At 39.4% G+C, this 20,973-nt stretch overlaps 1 protein-coding gene across 3 annotated transcripts in view; it reads left to right on the top strand.

Annotated features, from left to right (window-relative positions):
* The window catches only part of LOC145781098 (uncharacterized), a 34,041-nt gene extending 17,817 nt beyond the window's left edge, over window positions 1-16,224 (top strand). The window contains exons 5-18 of one of the 3 annotated variants that reach the window (XM_082592851.1): window positions 201-328; window positions 718-841; window positions 2,984-3,137; window positions 3,767-3,909; window positions 5,975-6,129; window positions 6,735-6,851; window positions 7,059-7,212; window positions 7,815-7,903; window positions 8,268-8,366; window positions 9,718-9,885; window positions 11,203-12,393; window positions 14,236-14,326; window positions 15,150-15,238; window positions 15,825-15,982. In XM_082592851.1, the coding sequence (XP_082448977.1) occupies window positions 201-328; window positions 718-841; window positions 2,984-3,137; window positions 3,767-3,909; window positions 5,975-6,129; window positions 6,735-6,851; window positions 7,059-7,212; window positions 7,815-7,903; window positions 8,268-8,366; window positions 9,718-9,885; window positions 11,203-12,393; window positions 14,236-14,326; window positions 15,150-15,238; window positions 15,825-15,881 (2,759 nt within the window). In that variant the 3' untranslated portion in view covers window positions 15,882-15,982. Of the gene's footprint in view, window positions 1-200; window positions 329-717; window positions 842-2,983; window positions 3,138-3,766; window positions 3,910-5,974; window positions 6,130-6,734; window positions 6,852-7,058; window positions 7,213-7,814; window positions 7,904-8,267; window positions 8,367-9,717; window positions 9,886-11,202; window positions 12,394-14,235; window positions 14,327-15,149; window positions 15,239-15,824; window positions 15,983-16,031 lie in introns of those variants that run through there. The other 2 variants (XM_082592850.1, XM_082592852.1) reach the window with 2 other exon arrangements.
* The last annotated feature ends 4,749 nt before the right edge of the window (window positions 16,225-20,973 follow it).

Here is a 20,973-nt window from a genome sequence, read left to right on the forward strand (position 1 = left end):
TGACGAAAAATTTAAAAGAAAAAATTTTTTTTTCGTGATTTTGCGCCAGCCTAATATATATATTAGTAGATGAACTTTTCTCATGAAGCTTTAAAGTTTTGTTCATGTAACAATTATTCACTAAAGGAGGCTATGTAATATGTATATATGTGCAAAACATTTCCAATAAATACAGAACCACCATGAAAACTTTTGTGTAGGTCGGCCAAATGTTACCTTGGCTCCTGGCAGCAAGCTTCCTCCCCCGGTCCATACTGAGCCTGAGCAACCATCACGTTTGGACGCCTTGTCAGATTCGGTTATGGACAGCCAAGCTCTCAATGACAATGTAAGTGGAGTGCACATAGTTTGTGAATACACTTGCCAACTTGGACTTTATATAGTCGCTTAAAGTTATTGCTTGAAATAGAAAAGCTAAAAAACAGAATGAGTTTGATCGTCGTTGTCAATGCTTGTTAAGGATACTGTATTTAAGACAGCGAGACTGTGTCTACAAAGACATGGCAATTGTCGGCATAATCAACAAACTAACCTAAAACCGAAAGAATTGGAGGTTGAAAGTTGCCACAAGCATCTCAAAAGGGATCTACTTGTCGAAAAGGAAGAGGTCTCCTGGTTTTGTATTTCTCCCACTGATCATTTCGATTAGGAGCAACACTTACATCCGAAACCACAGTAACTACAAAACGTAACAATTGTCTTATTGTAATTACTCAGCATTCATCAGCGGAAGAGAGCGAAAATGAAGATGACACTAAATTTGAATCGAAGGTGGACTATGAACGCTTTCTCTCGCTCCTTAAAGATTCCATGAACAACACAAGGAATCCAACAGGCTTGGGTAGGCTTTTGATGACTTCACAATCCTTGGTCTACTCGCCACAGAACGAGAGGCTATTGTTGTACCGTACTCTCCCGGAATGGCCCGTTTCGGCTAGTCCGATTCGGTGAGTTCCCTATTCGGCGAGAGCCTTTTTCGGCGAGTGCCCTATTCGGCGAATTTTTGAAAGGGAGTTATCGGGTACCGTAGCCTAACTGTTATCACATCGTTTTAACGTCGCTAAACGTTGAAAACGTGCAGAAAGGAATAAAAATAAAATGTTTGAACTATTAAATTAAAATTCGTCATGTCAGTTCAGTTGTTTTTATTTCTGACCATCACATCAAAAACAATACACGTCAACATAGCAAAGGTAGAAGCGACAAAACGCGAACGCTAAAACGTGCTTAAATTCGTCATGTCAGTTCAGTTATTTTTAAGGTAGAAGCAACAAAACGCGAACGTTAAAACGTGCTTGTGACCGAAGTAAGTTATTGAGTTGAAAGAAATTTGGCACGGTCGCAACACCTTCAGAAAAATTTAAGATATGAAGGGAAAATAAAAAAAAGAAAATGTTACAAAAAAAAATCATGTTTATATCTATAAGTTAGTACTTTTGAATAGTTAAAATGATTAGTTTGGATCATTAAATGTGTGGCCTACAGCTTGGATTGAAAGGGAATTATCGGGTACCGTAGCCTAGTTATTCCTACCAGCAAATATTTGTTCCAAGAACCCAGTTAGCCTAACAGTTGACTTTTACATTGTAGAAACATAATGAAAAGGCTAACCAAATGTGTGGCCTATCGTTTTAACGTCGCTAAACGTTGAAATCGTGCAGAAAAGAGAACTTTGCTGACTAGGATACGTTGAAACTGAGAAACATTCACAGAAGCCCTTCGATACGTTACATTTTTAAGATAATGTATTCAGACGTTGAATTAATGTACAAATGAACTGTTAGGCTAAATGGGTTCTTGGAACAAATCGAAAGGCTTTTGTGAATGTTTCCCAGTTTCAACGTATCCTAGTCAGCAAAGTTCTCTTTTCTACACGATTTCAACGTTTAGCGACGTTAAAACGATGTAAAAACGGCAATTTCTGCTGGTCGGGATAACTAGGCTACGCTACCTGATAATTTCCTTTCAATCCAAACTGTAGGCCACACATTTGGTTAGCTTTTTCATTCTGTTACTACAATGTAAAAATGAGCTGTTAGGCAAACTGGGTTCTTGGAACAAATCGAAAGGCTTCTGTGAATGTTTCTCAGTTTCAACGTATCCTAGTCAGCAAAGCTCCCTTTTCTACACGATTTCAACGTTTAGCGACGTTAAAACGATAGGCCACACATTTGGTTAGCCTTTTCATTATGTTTCTACAATGTAAAAGTCAACTGTTAGGCTAACTGGGTTCTTGGAACAAATATTTGCTGGTAGGAATAACTAGGCTACGGTACCCGATAATTCCCTTTCAATCCAAGCTGTAGGCCACTCATTTGTTGATCCAAACTAATCATTTTAACTATTCAAAAGTACTAACTTATAGACATAAACATGATTTTTTTTGTAACATTTTCTTTTTTTTATTTTCCCTTCATATCTTAAATTTTTCTGAAGGTGTTGCGACCGTGCCAAATTTCTTTCAACTCAATAACTTACTTCAGTCACAAGCACGTTTTAGCGTTCACGTTTTGTCGCTTCTACCTTTGCTATGTTGACGTGTAGTGTTTTTGATATCATGATCAGAAATAAAAACAACTCAACTGAACTGACATAACGAGTTTTAATTTAATAGTTCAAACATTTTATTTTTATTCCTTTCTGCACGATTTCAACGTTTAGCGATGTTAAAACGATGTAAAAACGGCAATTATAATTAGGCTACGGTACCCGATAATTTCCTTTCAAAAATTTTAAAAACTCGCCGAATAGGGCACTCGCCGAAAAAGGCTCTCGCCGAGTCGTCGAATAGGGAACTCGCCGAATAGTAGCAGACCCGTACTCTCCAGTCTCTCCACTCAACAAAAGAACACGAGCAGTTGTTCATAGGTTGTTTTTGGATGTTGACTTTCGTATGTTCCATTTTGACTTAGCAACGTTTTTCATTCAAATGATTAGATCAAATGTTTTTGTCTTGTAGTGCATTGCTTTGTATTTCCTCCAGACACAGTCACTATCACTCCTGAAAAAGATGAAGCTGCTCGCGAGAAAGCACAAGGTGCGCTGAATTGTACAGAGGAAGTAAAACGTACCTTGTCGAGAATTTCTTCTATAAAAGATGCTGAAGAAGAAGCAGTGGCCAAAAACAACCAATACAGGTATATTTGAATATTAGTGCTACCTCGATAGCATTGTTTGGCAAAATACGACTTCGACGGAACAACTCATGCTAAATATGTCCACATTGTCCAGTACAATAGCGAATAAAATAAGCCTGAGAACGGAGCTCCGATGAAAACCCACTTTGATTTCAAACCATTCTGATCTTCCATTGTAACAACCATCATGGCACATTTGTACATCTCCATGAAAGCCCGCATCTTCCTTTTCCCACACATATTTTTCATTGAGTGTCCAGCGGAAGCAGAGCTGTGTGGTCCGTCGACTAAGTTGCGGTTATTGTTAAATCGTGCGTTTCAAATATCCCGTAAAAAATAACAGTCCTGACTGAACGGACGATGTTTCATAATAGTTTGTCACTTTCGCAACTACTTAATGTATAATATAAATTAGCTTCATAACGATGATATAATTAATATAGCTTTAAAAGAGAAGTAATTTTGGAATACCACAGACAGATGATTACCCACAAACCTAAACACTTTTTTGGTGTGTTTTAACAGTGTTGTTCCTCCTGACATCAATTGTTGTTGTTTGAGCTTTGAGCAAGGTTAATGTACCAACCAACAGTCCAACACGTTATAAACGTTAGGTAATTTTATTATAGAAAAATCGACCAGGTTATTTCTGGTCTCACAAAAGACGCGTCAAAGCTGGAAAAAAAATTGAACAATTCTTTGATTCCTGCCATTTCAGCACGTCCAATGCCCAATCATGCTCCTTCCAATATGACGTATGACGATTTACAAGGTGGGGATTTCGTCAACAAATGCTTATTGTTTTATCACAATTTTCTAATTGATTCACCATGAGCGCCGAAGCTGAGACCGCAAGCTTTGCCTGCTTTTTATTAGGAGGCTAGGCGGAATCCAATGCGTTTTTTGACTGGATGGATTTTGGGTGCAAGTCTTTTAGGCGCAGACAGTCATGCGCCCGTCAAATAGGCGCGCACACTGTGGCGTCAGGATATTTAGGTGCAGAGCACTGTGGCGCCCGTTCATTTAGGTGCTATTCCTAGTAAAATCTGCAGATTGTATCATCTTGGCAGGTAGGGCAATGCTTTTCACACAAAATGTTATATTGAACAGAAAAATGTGTTGTTTTGTTAATGCGCGTGCATTTATTTGTTGTTAGTCATGGCTTCAGTGAGTGAAGCTGCTTTATCCGGCAATGTATCTAGAAAGCTTTATCAATAAATTATTCAAGTTTCTGAACATGACTGAGTTAACTTTTAGTTATATAAGTCAAATAATAACTACACTAAACATCAGAAAAAAATATAGCGTAGCCTATATTGAAGTGGGTGGTAGGCTTGAGTGAAGAGTAACTTAGTTTTCCGTCAAAACCCCGACTAGGTTTTGCCAAAGCTGAGCTGATACAATTTGCAGACTTTACTAGGAATAGCACCTAAATGGACGGATGCCACAGTGCTCCGCACCTACATATCCTGACGCCACAGTGTGCGCGCCTATTTGACGGGCGCCTAAAAGACGTAGACCCTGGATTTTTAACTAATGGTACCGTAAACCGGGGTGGCTTTGGCCCAATTTTACTATTATTTTTTATGTTTATGTGATATTCTGATTCCCTAATTACCTAGGGTTTATTTTATATTATTATATTGTAGACAGAGCTCTTTTGTTATCATAACCCAAAAATAATTTTTGAATTATGACTATTTGACGTGTATGTTTTTTTAACAAAACAATACTCCACTTAAAACTCATTATAACAGACTATGTGAACAATGCAATGAAAGAAACTAATAAAAGAAATTAAGACAAGCAACAAAGGAGGTTGACTGTTAACATGATCAGTTTGATCACCACTGGGACCTAACAGTTCTTATCATTGGTAACACTTGAAGTTGGGTGGTTTATTAGTCCCATTTGCTGATCATGCAATCACGCTTCTGACTTACAGAACTTAGTCAAAACTGCAGTAAACTAACTTATTCAGTAGCTATAATTCAACTCTTTCTTTTACAGTTTTTTGTTATGATAAATAAAAAATACATGAAAAAATGTGTGAAGCGATTGGAAATAGAAGTATAAAAAAACGAAAAAAAAACAAGTAAAACGAAAAAAAAAAAAAACGACGACGACTGAAAAACGTTTTTAAACATCCTTAGCATTACCGAGCCATTTTGCACACGTTTTTTTGTGGCGACAACAACTGTAAATAAACTTTATTCACACACTGTCAATCTCAGTGACCCAACCTGCGTCGAGTGGTTCAAAGTCGCTGCAGGTATATGCGACTCCCGTGGTTGAGGTTCAGACGAGGCTTTCTTATATATTGACTAGTATGACTAATCAATAATTAAATCATTGAAAAAATGAAAAAGAAAGCATGCACATTTTGAATACACAAGTATATATCCCTTTTCGCTTTAGCAGCTTCACCTTCTGTGGCACCAGCAGCACTGGATTTTTTTTGTATCTGAATAAAAGTTGCTGTTGTAATTTTAAGGCGAAATTATTTCCCCCCTATTTTTTATTCCTTTAATATCGTTAAAACAACACGTACTTCTCAAGCGTATTCACTTTCTGTTTTGTTTCTTTGTGATCATTACGTCATTATAATAGTTACGTCGTACAGCACATACATCATGCAGTAGATATTAAGACAAGAGCACACTGTATTTTTTAGAGCATTTTGGCCACCGGTGAAAAATGTTAAAATATAGATTAAATGTAGAAATTGCTGTAATTATTCAAAATTTTATTATTTTCAAATAATCATTCTATTGTTTCATAATAAAGCCATGATGTTCAATGCAAAGCTAATTTTATATTTTTTCTAAAATACGTAGGGGCTATGGAAAATGTAGGGAGAAAGCTTTCTGCTTTCGAGAAGCGCACCGGGCGAGTTAGAGATGGGAAAACATCTACGGCTCCTTGCGGTCTGGCTGGATTTACAGTTACACTAATCGATTCCGTCACTCGGCTCACTACTTACGTCAATGAGGTAGGTTGTATTGTATTTGATGGTATGGATTTGCGTATGTGCCAGACCACTGCTGTGTGTTGCAGTGCTGGTTATTTTTAGCCTTGCCATGGAATCAAATGATACTCATACGGTGCCTTGAAAAAGGAAATTCATTAGAAAATAAATGCCTTTTCAACTCTGCTGTTACAGAAGAATCTTAACAAGATCATGTAACGTACACATTAGGAACGGAATTGCAGTTCCAAACACATGGACAAATGATTTGGCAAAATACAAGATAATATTTACAGGGTCCATAATCTGAGAAAAACAGCTGCTCAACTGTATCAAATGATCGTTAAATATATAATGGATGGTAAAAGGGTGTGAGGAAAGACATGGAAGAATTTGGTAAGGAAGTGATAATGGATGACTGGGGTTGTATGGTCTGGGCTTGTCAAGTATTGGAGATGCCAAGAGAAGAGCGAAAGATCGAGATTGTGGAAACAATAGAAAGAATCCAAGATGGCACATGATGATAGAATAATTTCTGTTTTAAGTCGTATTACATGACAGTATTTCCAGTAAGAATTTGATAGTGTTATGGCAAATCAAATTGCAGTTAAATACGTTTTAATTTATAGGGAGAAATTCGCGGTCAAGAGCTTGAAGCGTCAGTGGAGTCTTTAAAATGTAAGCTGGAACATCAAGTCAAGGTTAATGAAGCTCTAGCTTTGGAATTGGTCAACACCCAAAAAGTGGTACGTTGGTGCTTCAAATAAAAAAAATTCCTAAGTCATCTAAGAAACAACGTTTTTTTTCGTGCCAAGAATGATGATATTTGAGAAGTGTTGACAAAGCTTAACATTAACATTTTTCGTAAATGACTCCATTAGTTTAGTTTGCACTTAACAAGATTTCTTTTTAATGTAGTGTCACTATTTTTTCATTCTCCTTCCAATAATTAGATCAAGCAAGATCAGGAAGAAACATCATCTTTCAAACAAGCTTTACAACAAGTGATGGAATCAAAAGAAACAACCTGGGCCGAAGAAAAAGAAATATTAGAAAGGAAAGTTTCAGATTTGGTGCATGTTGTCACAGATTTGGAAAACAAACTAAGTAAGTTTTAGGCTTTAAGCAAGCGTATGGGACTCCGAGTCGAAATTCCTGCCATTAGATCCGCTGTCCTGGTTTCCTCGAATTTGCGTTTTCGAGTGAGACACTTCCTCACAAAATTTTTGCTGACTCACAGCGCTGATGATTCCGTTCTGTAGGATGTATGGTAACCTACTGCGTTTGACACTCGTTACGACAAACGTATCCTTATGTTTTTAAGTAGAAAAAGTGAGCCTTCTATACAACAATCGTTTTTCCCCAAGTTAGAAGGCTGTGCAATTCTTTGTGATTTTAATGCTATGTCAATGATTTCTATTGTTGAATTGGCATGGAACATTTCATTCATTGGCTTGCCGCTTTACATCTAATTGTGGATTTCACAACCACTACTTACCACACTTCGTTTGGTGAAAGTAAGGCCCTATTTTGAAGTGCAATTTGGGTAGAGAGTTTACTTTTTTTAACCCCAGACAAGGGTGTTGCTCAGTCATGTCTGTCTATTTTGAAGTGTTCGAAAAGAGATATAATCGTCCACTTTCGCTTAATCATTTTGACATCATCATTTACGTTTTGAGTAGAATTCCAATCTTTTGTTACTTTTCTAGTTATTTCTGAGCACAGCTTGGTAGAGGAGAAGACAGACAGTTGGAACAATTTAAGCGATCTTCAGCTTGTGGACGCTAAATTTGACAAAGTAAGTGTTTTAACTTGTCTTTTAATTAACTTATTCATGAACCAGGGGACCTTGGTTCGGTTCCCTCCCTCATAAGTAAATTCATGTTCTTTGCAAATGTTTGTAATATGTTTTGTTTGTTTTGCTGTAATGGTGCTTTGGTAATATCTCCATCTTTGTGGGTTATTCTGAAAGTTAGTATTTTCACAGATGAAGTTAGCAGAAATTCACGATTTGCAACGTGTTGTGTTATGTTGAAAAGTCTTAATTTAATGGCTGTTGCCTTTGTGAACCGCAAGCTTTTCCAACTAATTGATAAAGCATATCAGATGCCCGAGTACTTGCGGCCTATTGCAAAAGTTAATTGTGAAACTTTTTATGTAAGAACATCCCAACAAGAGAGGAGGAAAAAGAGAAAGAAGAACAAGCTTTAAAGAACGACATGGTGCAGTTGCTCACTGCTCTCAAGACACAAAACAGCAAGGTGCTCCTCAATCTGTTTTGACGTTGATTCAATGATTAATGACGTTATGTTGTTGTCTTAAATGAAAAACCAATATTGTATTGCTCAAGAAGATTGAATGGTGAAAATTTTGAATATATCAAGATGTGCTGGAACTAATCTACTGAGTATTGAAATTGAATGGTTTTTGCATTCCATGGACCGCTATTGATTCCAGTGTTTTGGATTTGACTGTTTTTTACTTTGCGATCACTTTTTGAATTTTTGATAGATATAAGCAATGACGCAAATGTGATCAATTAAAATTAACAAATATACTGCTAAACCTGTCCAAATATTACACTGTTTGTTGTTAGAAAAGCTTCAGTGAAGATCTATTCATATTTTTGGATTTTCACTAAATTGACAGATTGATAAATGTGCGCAATATGTCCAAGTCTTGTTGTAGTTTAGTTGTGTTGTGTTATGTCATGTTCATGGATTACTAATTTATATGCTCGGCATCCTCCGCTGTTCATAATTGTCCTAACAGCAACCGTGGCAACCTAGAGATACGTCTTGATTTGATACATCAGGTTTTTACAGATTTTTTCTAGCTTTGGCAACAAATTGGGCTTTATCATCACCAGACTTTGAAAAACAAAAACAATTTTGTTCAGAAAATTTCAGTCAGACTGTTAGCCGCTTGTTAACAGTCTGGTTGAACGTTTTGTTTGTAATTATAACCTTTCTCATTTTACTGCTTTCCCAAGGCAACAGAAAAGTTTTATAGTATTACGAGTCAGCATCAAAGTAAAAAAAATAATAATAATTTAAGTCAGGCAGTAGCGGTAGTTGAAATGTGCAAGATGTGACATATCAGGCTGTACATCCGGGTAACCATGCAGCAACTTAGCCTGGTTATAGACTTTTTTACAATATTATCTCCTTGGTGTATGACTGTTAGCCGAGTGTTGCCTACAATAATTGACGTCACAAAGGTCTTTGTTATTATATGAAGTATTTTACTAGTGACTTTTCAATACTTCTGAGAATATCAGCTGCATGGCCTGATGGTGAGAGCACTGATACGGCGCTCAAAAGGGCGCCGGTTCGACACCGCTCAAGAGCATGCGGCTGTGTCTTTGGCAGGACACTTAAAGGCATGCCTGAAGGTGGACATGAAGATTGGCTTCCTTGCCTTCCCGTTCACTTTAAATATAAACTTTCAACCACTGCACAATGCACATAAGTCTGGAAACGACGACTTATGAGGATAGCCTAGTAATATTTTAGCCCTCATTGAAAAGCATCTTTGATAGTACGCGTGCTTTAGTCGGTACTTATTGTATAAATTTGTATTAATGATTATTCAAATAAACTTTGACTTCAGGTGGCAGCCTCGCAGAGGACTCTTCCGCCAACATATTCCACCGCGATGACAAATGCGACACCCGAATCGTCGAAGACGATTGCTGCCGTGGAGAGTCACCTTCGCCACCTCCAGCTACAGCACGCTGAAGCACAACAGAGGATGAATGAGTTGACACATCAAGCGCAGGTAGAAAGTCTGTGTGGCGCAATATGGCATTCCGTACACAATACGCATCAGTGGATAAGGCCTTGCCTTTCCGATTATGTGAACCTGGTTGGACTCCTGGCTCAAGCTGCTAAGGTCCCAGATGTGCTATTCATGCACTCAACCCATTCTCATATTCCACCGCGATGACAAATGCGACACCCGAATCGTCGAAGAAGTAACATAGTAATGCCTCGACGACCATAGAACACACCAGTGTAGTGTTGTTCAAGATAGCCAACCAAAACGTGTGAACACTGTACAAGTGAACATACCATTGATGAAACTTAATTGTCCACCTTTCTGTGTTCTGTGCAATATAAACAACGTCTCTATCTGGTGAAGGGTATTTTAGTTGAAGTACTTAACGTACTGTCGGCTGCATTGTCGAGTGGTGAGAGCCTTGGAACGACGTTCGAAAGGGCGCCTGTAACCGCTCAAGAGCACATGACCGTGTCTCTGGCAAGACACTTCTGTCTGTCTGAAGGTGGTCACGAAGATTGGCTTCCTTGCCTTCCCGTCCACTTATTTTAAATCTTCAATCACCGACCGTATACCTGGATAAGACAAACAAACAGTTGACGTATTTGTGAATTAAGCTTGTTTTAAGACTGTTCACCAGGCTATCAATTCAAGAAAATATAGGCTACGTTTTTCTGCTAGCTCTATGTGATAGATAAGGTTGGCGTAACTTGCTACATCAGTGAATTAATTCTGAGAAATTCTTTAAAATAATACACGCGTAAATTATGCTCAACTACGGTAAAAGTCTGTCACGAATGATACTGTACAGTGTACATAAAGCGCCGATTTTGCTGGTGTACCCAGTTTGAGAAGCTATGTGCCAGTCTTTTTTTTGGGTTGATGAACTTCAGTTCAGGCTGCGGACAGGTCAAATTGCTTCGTCCATATTGTATGGGACAACTACACCATGCATTTTGCTTCACACTTACAATAGTGTAATTTTACTTTAGTGGCAGTAGCCTCGTGCAGCTGATAAGGTGTTTTTTCATTATGTGATCTTGGTTCGACTCCCGGCGTAAGCGCTGGTTGCTGACAAGCACCGCTCACCTCTTTCCAAGTTATGATATATTGGGTGGCCTGGGCTTAGTTGGTGAAGGAAATACGGATACGGCGAAGAGAACTTTCTCACCCCAGCTGCTTAGAATTAAAATGTGGGAGGGACCACTTTTTCTTTTGGACAGTAGTTGAAACATTTGCTGAGTTGCCACATGCCTAGTGGTCTGATGACCTGTCATCATGTGCCGAGTTATAAAACGCTACACCCTTTTTCACTAGATGTATCCCATCCCAAGCGTGGACGATTGCTTCGCAACAGATTCAATGACGACTCATCCTCCAACGTCTTACCACAACTTTACGACCGACTCGATGATGTCTCATCCTCAACAATCTCATGCCACTTTTGCAACTGAATCGATGATGTCTCATCCTCAAAAATTTCATGGCACCCGAGAAACTCAATCGATGATGTATCCTCCCAACAAATTTCATGATACCCGAGAAACTCAATCAGTGATGTATCAGCCAAGAAAATCTCATGCCACCTTTGCAGCTGAATCCATGATGTCTCATCCTCAAAAATCTCACGGTGCACTAGCAACTGAATCCATGATGTCTCATCCTCAAAAATCACATGGTGCACTAGCAACTGAATCCATGATGTCTCATCCTCAAAAATCACATGGTGCACTAGCTGTTGAATCCATGATGTCTCATCCTCAAAACTCTCATGGTACCCGAGAAACTCAATCGATGATGCATCACCCCAACAATTTTCACGATACACGAGCAACTCAGTCAATGATGGTTCACCCTAAAAAATTTCATCCTCAAAAATCGCATGCCACATTTGCAAATGAACCCATGATGTCTCATCCTCAAAAATCTCACGGTGCACTAGCAGCTGAGTCCATGATGTCTCATCCTCAAAAATCCCACGGTGCTCTGGCAGCTGAATCCATGATGTCTCATCCTCAAAAATCCCATGGTGCTCTGGCAGCTGAATCGATAATGTCCCATCCTCAAAAATCTCACGGTGCACGAGCAACTCAATCGATGATGCATCACCCCAAAACAATTAATGATGCTCGTGCAACTCAATCGATGATGCCACAGCGACGAAAATCTCATGGTGTCTCAGCAATTGATCCTAAGAAGTTTGTGACATCACCCATCAGACGTATTCCTCAAAGAGCCATCGAATCGCAACCATCCAGCATTAATCCTTCACTTGGTGCTGCGTATTATTCCTCCCCTCCCACACAGGATGAAGAGGAACCAACCAAGGAATCATCCACCCAAGGCTTTTCGTTTGACTTGGAGAGTGATCCCGGAAGCTTCAAGATGCTGGAGGAAGATACTTCGGAGACGTCAGCCATGCAATCAACTTGCAGCAGCGGCGATGGGTCCGCGCCCGAAATGGCGGAACAACAAAAAGCTGTTTTGAACAGCATCCAGCAAACGCAAGTAAGTAAAGCTAATGTATTGAAATAAAAGTTTTTTTTCTCTGTCAATGGCAGTCTTGCAAAATTTGACATGTATAAACAGCATGTTTGGCTGGTTATAGGCACATATCTTGCACGGTGATAAAGTCGAAATCATCACAGCGATTTTGGACCAAAAACTATGTAATACCTTAATTGAATTCGATATTTTTCGTTATCAGAACCAGGGCTGTGGGGTCGGTCGGAAAATATACGACTCCGACCGACTCCTCAGTCTATAACTGGCCGACTCCGGACACGCCAAAATCCCCCCGACTCCAACTCCACATCCCTGATCAGAATTAAACCAAACTGGATAACGATCAAGTTATATAGCAAAATTAACGAGGCAAAATTAAAATTAACTTGCAAACCAACTGATTTCCTACCCGACGTCGATCCCCACCCTCCGGGAATGTCCCTCGCAAGACTTGCGTGGGTCCGGCTTAACCGCCTACGAACCGGCGTCGGTCGCTTTCGTTCAGACATGTGCAGATGGGGCCTGGCTCCCTCACCGGGATGCGAGTGTGGTGCCACAGACCAGACAGTAGACCATGTCGTCCATTACTGCCCAATTCATCAACCACCACATGGAACGCTTGGACTGAAGGCCCTGGATGATGAGACTGTCGAGTGGCGGATGACCTCATGCCCAAACATATAGTCCGGAAGAAGACAGCTCATACGACGAAGAAGAACGTGGTGCATATATCGCTGGGCTGGTGGTTATAATAAAGAAAGATCACTGTATAGTTGTACAGTACCATATATTTTAAAACTTTTTTTGATAACACACTTAAAAAATTAATTAACAATATTTAATTGTTTATCGTTATCCAGTTTCAAAATTTACAACGTTTTAAGATACGAATCTAAATAAAAAGTATATCAAATATAGTTACTATTCACTTAGAAAGACCTGTTACAACATATTTCCTCCTAAAAGGGGGATCATCCCCTGTTGATGACACCCTTTTTGGGGTGAAACAGGCTGTAGAGGTTTTTAGTGAATAGTAACTATATTTGATGTAATTCGCTCTGTAATTCGTTGCTTGGCATTGAGCACTTTTTGTAGTATTTATTGTATAAAAGGTATGTTTCGGATGTAATTCATGGCGTATACATTCAAAATTAGTTGATAACACTTGACAACAAATTTTGTGCAAACTTTTGTTTATCAACATTTTAGAGTGTTTTGAATGTTCTTTGGGTCTCTGATTTCAAAAGTGGCGTTAAAATTTTGTAATGTCAATGGTTCTGTCACAATGTATAATTTTATAAAATCATGAAGTCTTCAAGTTATGTGTTACAAATAGCCTTTTCATGACGTAAAAAGCATCATCTAGCGAGTGATGAAAAGGAATAACAAATGATTTAAGCAGGTTGTGTGATATCGAACAGAACTTTAAAGAAAATTATAATCTCAGTTAATGCACATTATTTTGACTAATTTTCAAATATCCGTAAGAACGTTCTTCGCAAATATTTTCCTAACCATTGACACTCGACAAAAACTAAACTCGGCATCAGTGGTCCCAAAAACATATAGAAACACTGAATACGATACGATAAACAAAAAAATGTTGTCTTATGTAATGTATCAGAACGTTAATGTGAGGTAATATCTAGACAGCAAATCAGTCGCTGTTTACTGATTTGCTGTCTGGGTAGGTTCTTTCGAGTGTGGCCTCTGTATTTGTGATATTCTGTGATGTGCTCAAATTACGTTTTTGTACATTGACACCATTAATGCAGAATGCAACCTTTTGGTTTACCTTAGCAAACATGTTCTATGACTGTGATACAGCTTAGACTGTTTTGGCAGCTTAGTCTTGAAGATCGCATCTCTGAGCTGAACAAACAACACAACCAAGCTCAAGAGAGACTGCAGAAGTTGGTGACAAGGAGAAAGCAAGGTAGGCTATGTAAATAACCTTACATTGCTAAACCAAGGAGTCGTGCTTTCTTAATAATAACGTGCTACCAGTAAGTTATTTGTTATCTTTCATTACTGCAGTGATATAGCTGGAGTGTTATTTTGAAATGAGTGCAATAAAGTTTGCCGGGAACGTTATGTGCTTTCTTATTAATGGTAACGTGTTTAATATTTATTTTCTTGCATTAAAACAGCGCATAGTATTAAAAAAATCGTTTTGAACAACTATAGGAACCGAACATGCTTTTTAATACAAATAATTTACTTCAGCCCTTAGCTCTGAAGGCTTGTTTGCTATGGATATGCCTTTTCTTTCAGTGAGCCATGTTAGCCAGCAAAAGTCACCGTTTTCACATCGTTTAGATAGTTCTTTCCTATCGGTTAGCATCAACAAATGTGCTGTGGTCAATTGGCAACTACTGTACCTCTACTAAATCTATTACAAGTATAATTTTAATGCGATTGTAAAAGATAGCTCCTTAAATTAATTGAGGACTTCTTGGTCAAAATAATGTCCCCTGAGAGCATGTTCTGTGTCTTGGTAAGAGGCTTAGACACGCTTGAACGTGGAAAGCTTTCTATGACTTTCTATGCTTTAACTGGCTCAACCATAGATCCCACATATTATAACGGATATCGGTGGGTAGTAGCACGCTACTTTTGATACGAGTAGCGGGAGCGCCACTGTTTTGGCACATTGTAGTGATAGTGCGCTACTTTCAAAGTAGCGGATGCCTACCTCTGATAACGGGAGCTACTTAAATCTCGGGCTTGTTATGATTCAAACGAAACTGTGATTGCAGAAAAAGCAAAGAAGAAAGTACAAATGAGCCTTCCATCTGTAGATATGCTGGGAACACCGCAAGAGAGCCACCCATTTCTTCCCATGCCGGTAAGTGCGTTATTATTTTTGTAAAATCCATTGCCGGTACGATGGTCTAAAAACTTTTGGAAATTGAAAAATGGTATTGGAATCCTGCGTCATAGAAAAACATGACAACAATGTGTGCGAAAGGGAAAATCAACAACCTAATGATCGCGTTGACCTTTCCGCGCATGTGGCAACAAACTGAATTATCATTTCTTGACATTTTAAGTTTTGCTTTGAGCTCACAATTTCCTCTGGCTTCACAGCTGGTTTGCAGCGTCATATAAAACTGGCATCCACTCTTTTTCTTTTCCTGAAATGATGGCGGGTAAAAGATCACGGCACAAAACCGCGAAATTGATACGATTACAAACTCACCTTTCTGCTGAGTGCCAAACATGAATGGACGCAGTCGTAGTATCACTTTTAAAAGATCGTTGGTATGACCCAACGGGGAATCGAACCCACGTTTGCCGACTTGAAGGCGGGCACTCGAACCACGAAGCTGTGCTTTCACTTTTCTAAAACAAGCAAGTTGCTGTTGCATTGTTTCAACCTACTGAAGAAGTCAGTCCCCTAGAAATAATACAATTCTTGTTTTCGTTCTCAGGAAGCTTCGACGGAGTGGTTTTCGCTTTCTAATAACCTTGACTCTTCAGGGCAATGAACTGTGGAACAATCTTTTAAACTGTACAAAACTTATAAATTGTTTAGTCGTACCATACCGTAATACATATAGGCTAAATCTATTTTTTGTCTCGTGTAAATTTTGGTTGAAGGCCACGGCTTTAAACTTGTCTTTTTGTTAATTTCTCAGAATGCCCCCTGTTGTTGCACGAAAACCGATTCTTCGCCGTCGCAATGCTGCGCAATATCAGCAGTGAGCTGTAGCCTGAACAAACTGAAAGATTCTATGAGAGCAAAGCAAATGTGAAACAGTGAGATCGTAAGATAAATTCTTTATGAACCGGTATTCTGAGAAATAAACAAAACTATGTTGAAATACCATCGATGGAGAAGTTGTCAGTCATAGAATGCTGTGCAAGCGAGGTCAGTTACGCAAGATTCAAAGGTTTCCGAGGCGATTTCTTGTAGGAATTTGTAGTGCAACTGCCCACTTGCGTTGTCACCGCCGTCGTGAAGAGCGACAACGTGTGATTTTGGAAGTTCGATGTCGTTAGTATAGATTAATAATAATAATCGTGTTTTTATTTGCGCCCATTGCAATAACATACAGTACACTGCGATACAACAGACAGACAGGAAGCAGCGAAGTGACATATAGTGTTCGAGTCAGCTGCTCCCCTTATTTTGGCTTGCCATTAAGTGTCTTTGCCGAGACACAGCCGCGTGCTCTGGAGCGGTGTCGAACCCACGTCCTTTCGAACGTCGCGCAGACGTTCTCACCACTCAGCCGACAGATTGAGAAATAGAAACGAGATTGAGAAAGCTTTTACATAGCTTACTTGTAGAGACTTAAACCCCGAACGCAAGCTACCAAGGTTGACAATTGCTTGTTGCTGTCAGAATTATTCTGCCCAGGAGGTGCTGCTGAATAGAGAGCTGTTGTTGGAGTGCGCATGCGCAAACCCGAGAGTCGTTCCGTGATATTTTTGTTCACGGAGTAGGGCGCTTGATGTGTTATCGCCGAGAATGAAGAACTGTGCATCATTCCCGCAAGCTGAATTTGTGCTACTGATAAATAGTGGCCCTTCAAGATCGACTAAAAATGTAGAGATTAACGGAACCACTGGAATGAAAAAAACAAAATCGCCACATGTAGTTTGGCGTAAGATTTAGTTTATAAGCAAAAAATTGAAATACCTCCATGCAGCGGCGGCTCATGCCATGGGGCTGCAGCCACACTTGAAAGAACGAGAAGAGGTAAAATATGCTTTCCTTTGTGTTTGTCCGACCCGAATACTTTTTTCACTTAAGAATTGCGTATCGAAAATTAAAATATTAAAGGTTTCGTTTGGCAACACCGCTATTGGGCAAACTGCTCGATCTGCAGCCCGGGATTCTGGATTTCAAGCGCTCTGATTGGCTAAAAATTATCCTTGAAGCTCCACCTCTTTGGTATTTTACAGCAATTTTTGAATCTGTTGGGGCTGCATGGAAAACAGCCCCACCAAACCGAATAAATTCACAGACGTTTTAAAGTTAGTTTTTATTTCACAGAGTTGCGATGAGCCATGAATGTAGAAGTGTTAGCTGTAGGCTATAGTTAGGGCATTCAACACGTTATAGGCTTAGGAAGTACTAGGGCATCTCAAAATCACTTGAACCTTGTAGCCTATGCAACGGCTAGGCTATAGTCAAGACTAAGCTCAATACTAGTAAAGTTTGTCTCCAAAGCAATAGCCTACTGCTAGTTTTTTTTAAATTATAGCTTAGGAATACATCCACTTTTTAACAAAGCTGGATGCATTTTTTCAAAATTTGGGCTAAAAACATGCTCAGAACGCTCCAAATTTAATGTAATTTTTCTGGGGAAGAGCCCACCGGACCCCCTGCGAAGTCGTTCGCCTTCGGCGAACTCAGTGACGGTAGGGCTACCATACGTCCTCTTTTAAGAGGATTTGTCCTCTTTTTTTAAGAAGAATGAATTGTCCTCCGAGCACACTAAAAAATGCTCAAATGTCCTCTTTTTTGACAGTTTCAGTTTTTATGCTTATATTTTCAACGAGATTATATTGCTTGATGACGTTTCAGCGACGTCTTGCGAGCTAATTGTTTTCTAAACATTTTGTATACCAATGTAGCATGCTGATTTATAAATTCTACAAGAATCTGGCGCATTTTATGGAACTGTTGTAGAACGTTCATTGTCTAGTTCACTGTAAGATATTAAACGACATTTTAAAGGCCGTGCTCACACTTTCACAAAAAATATTTTTTTACCTGCATACGTTTCATATTGATACAACGCTTGTAGCCTAGACGTCAAGGGCGCGGGAAGTAGGGGTGCTCAAGGGGCTGCAGCCCCCCCTAGAGAAAATTCAGCCCCCCCTGGAATTTTTAATAATTGCTTGAGCCCCCCCCTAGAAAATTCTGACAATTTAAGGTAGGCCTACATAACATAATTTCAGAAATTTTTTCGAACACTAATTGCTATGATGAATCGAGTTCCTGTTACGTGTCGCGCTCATCATTTGCTATAAAGAGTCGTCAATCACAGGGAGCTATACCTCTCAGTGGCGGTGCTAGCGACCTTCCCTACTAACACGGCGGTACATCGTTTATTGGACATCGTTCTGCAATATTTAGCCTACATTTCATGCGTAGGCTACTTCTGAACATTACAATAATACATGATATTGTTTTGTCAAGTCTGACCGACATGACAGAAGATACCGTAGTGAAATGAGAGGAGACGCACGTGCAAACATATTCGGCTTGGTAAAACAAGCACGCACGACGCGGCTTTATTTTGCGATTACCTGCAGCGGGGAAGTTTTTCAGCCTGCAGAAGCCGTCGCAAGACAGCTCCAAAACAAGATCTTTGCTTCTTCAGCTGTGGAATCAATCACCACTCTCCGCGAACGGATCAAAAATCTCAGAAAAGATGAATCCGTTTCCAAGCTCATGGAAGTAGCGAACGTCTTTGCGTCTGCCAATAACCTAAAGACGCCAAAGGATCCCCGAGTGAGAAAAACTCCAGCAAGATTTCGAAACACAGAGGAATCCGATGCTTTGTCGTCTGCCGGAGAAGGAGCGTAGCAACGGCAATAAGCATCGAAGCCCTTGATTTGGTTTAAGCTGAGCTTGATCGCAGATTCGACCAGGCGGATCTGCTTACAGCAGCCAACAGAGAGAAGGTCCTTTTGATCTGTGCAAACGGTGAGGAAAGATCTGATACTGAGATCAGCTTACCCAATGCCATCAGAAAATATCGCCTAAAAACGGAAGTTACTTTGCTCAGCGATGTTGTAAGTGGAAAAACCGCAAACTCCGTTCAAAAGGTTGCTGAGATACTACTGCAACTAAACCCTCAAACACTAAATCTTTTCAAAGAAACGCGAAAATTCGTGGAGCTCTGCTTTTGCCTCTCGGTTTCGGTTGCATCATCACAACGTTCTTTTTCTGCTCTAAGACGCCTGAAAACGTGGTTGAGAAGCTCAATGACACAAAAACGACTTACGGTAGGCCTACTCATCTTGCGTTGATGCTTGTCCACCAAAACATTTTGGACACTGTGGATGCCAAAGAACTTATGACACAGTTTATGGAGAAAACACCCGAGCAAAAATCAATCTTCGGAAGCGTGTGAGAGCTCATTTCTACAAACTGTCGTTTTCATATAACTTTCTAATTTGTTCGTTTTCATTTTAATTTTCTGAACAGCTGCTTTGCTGTTTGCCGTTCTTCATTTGTTACAATTTGCAATGTGTGTGTTTTAGCGTCGTTTTATTTACACAGGAGCCCCATAAACATTGGCTCGTAAAAACACGAGAAATATACGTGCATTACACGAGTTTCCTCGGAATTTCACGTGCTTTTCACGTGTTTTTCACGACCAATGTTTATAGGGAGGAGACCGAATGCCCAGTACCAGTTGTAATTGTACCCCCATGTAAGGGGGTCTGGGGGGCGAAGCCCCCCAGAAGCTGACAACACTACGACAGCTTCACCCCCCCCCCCTAGAAAAAAATAGTTCCCGCGCCACTGCTAGACGTTATTGATTACCAACTCAGTTTGGTTCGTTTGTTACTTGAAACAATGTGTGAAACACCTAACCTACAGCAAAAGAAATCGTGACATGGTTGGATAGGGTAGCCTACCAGCTTTGCAAGGAAAGAAACAGCTTTTTAGTTCACGCCGTTTTTAGCATCGTAACGGTTATAATTTATAATTATTTATTTGCAATCAGACTCAAAGTCCATAGAATTCAAATTTTTAACAGTCATCAAACAAAATATCAGACTAACACAACATCAAGCAGGCTACATCAAACAACGTACAAAATACTGTTGTAGTGAATATAAAATGTAGAATTAAAGTAGCAATCAGAAGACATAACATTGCGCAAAAGTGGATTAATTGGTCTTTTGCAACGTTCTACAAATGCATAGCAACTTTTTCTTAATAGAGCATCAAATGTTACCACGTCGTTCTGTACCTGATTCACTCTAGCACTGTCGCATCTCGACAAATTGTGGATAATTCTGTACGAGTCGTTGTAAGCAACTCGTATGCGATTTAAAGTAGAAGTTTTATAGTTACACCATAGTTGCGAACCATACATTGGCATACAATATGATTGGTACATTATATTTTTAACTTCGGTAGAGCAATTTCCAAACTTGGATCTAAGCTGATTGGCAGCGACATAAAGAGATCGCACTTGCCTGTGCAGCCTACTGTTTTAATCATATTTCTTGCAAATAATTTAACAATTTCGTTAAGGCTTACCATTCCTATCGTGCCTGATTTGTCACATTTTGCGATCATTGCTGTGACTGAAAATGTCTAAAAATTAGGTATTTATATCACTTTTTTGCTGACTCTTAATAATATAAAATCATTTGTTGTCTTAAGGAAGCACTAAAAATGAGAAAAAAAAAGTTATACGTTCAGTCAATCTATTTTCTTGTTTTTTTTTGGTAACTTTTGCTGCGTAGGCCTAGGCTAATACTGTAATGATCTAAAAAGATGTAAAGCCTATAAAATTTTTCAAGCGTAAAATTGTACTTGCTGGCAAAACGTGTCCTCTTTTTAGGCGATGAAAATATGGTAGGCTTAAGTGACGGGCTTCG

This window comes from Aplidium turbinatum, chromosome 12 (genome assembly GCF_918807975.1).
Source record: "Aplidium turbinatum chromosome 12, kaAplTurb1.1, whole genome shotgun sequence".
In the NCBI taxonomy this organism is placed as follows: Eukaryota; Metazoa; Chordata; class Ascidiacea; order Aplousobranchia; family Polyclinidae; genus Aplidium; species Aplidium turbinatum.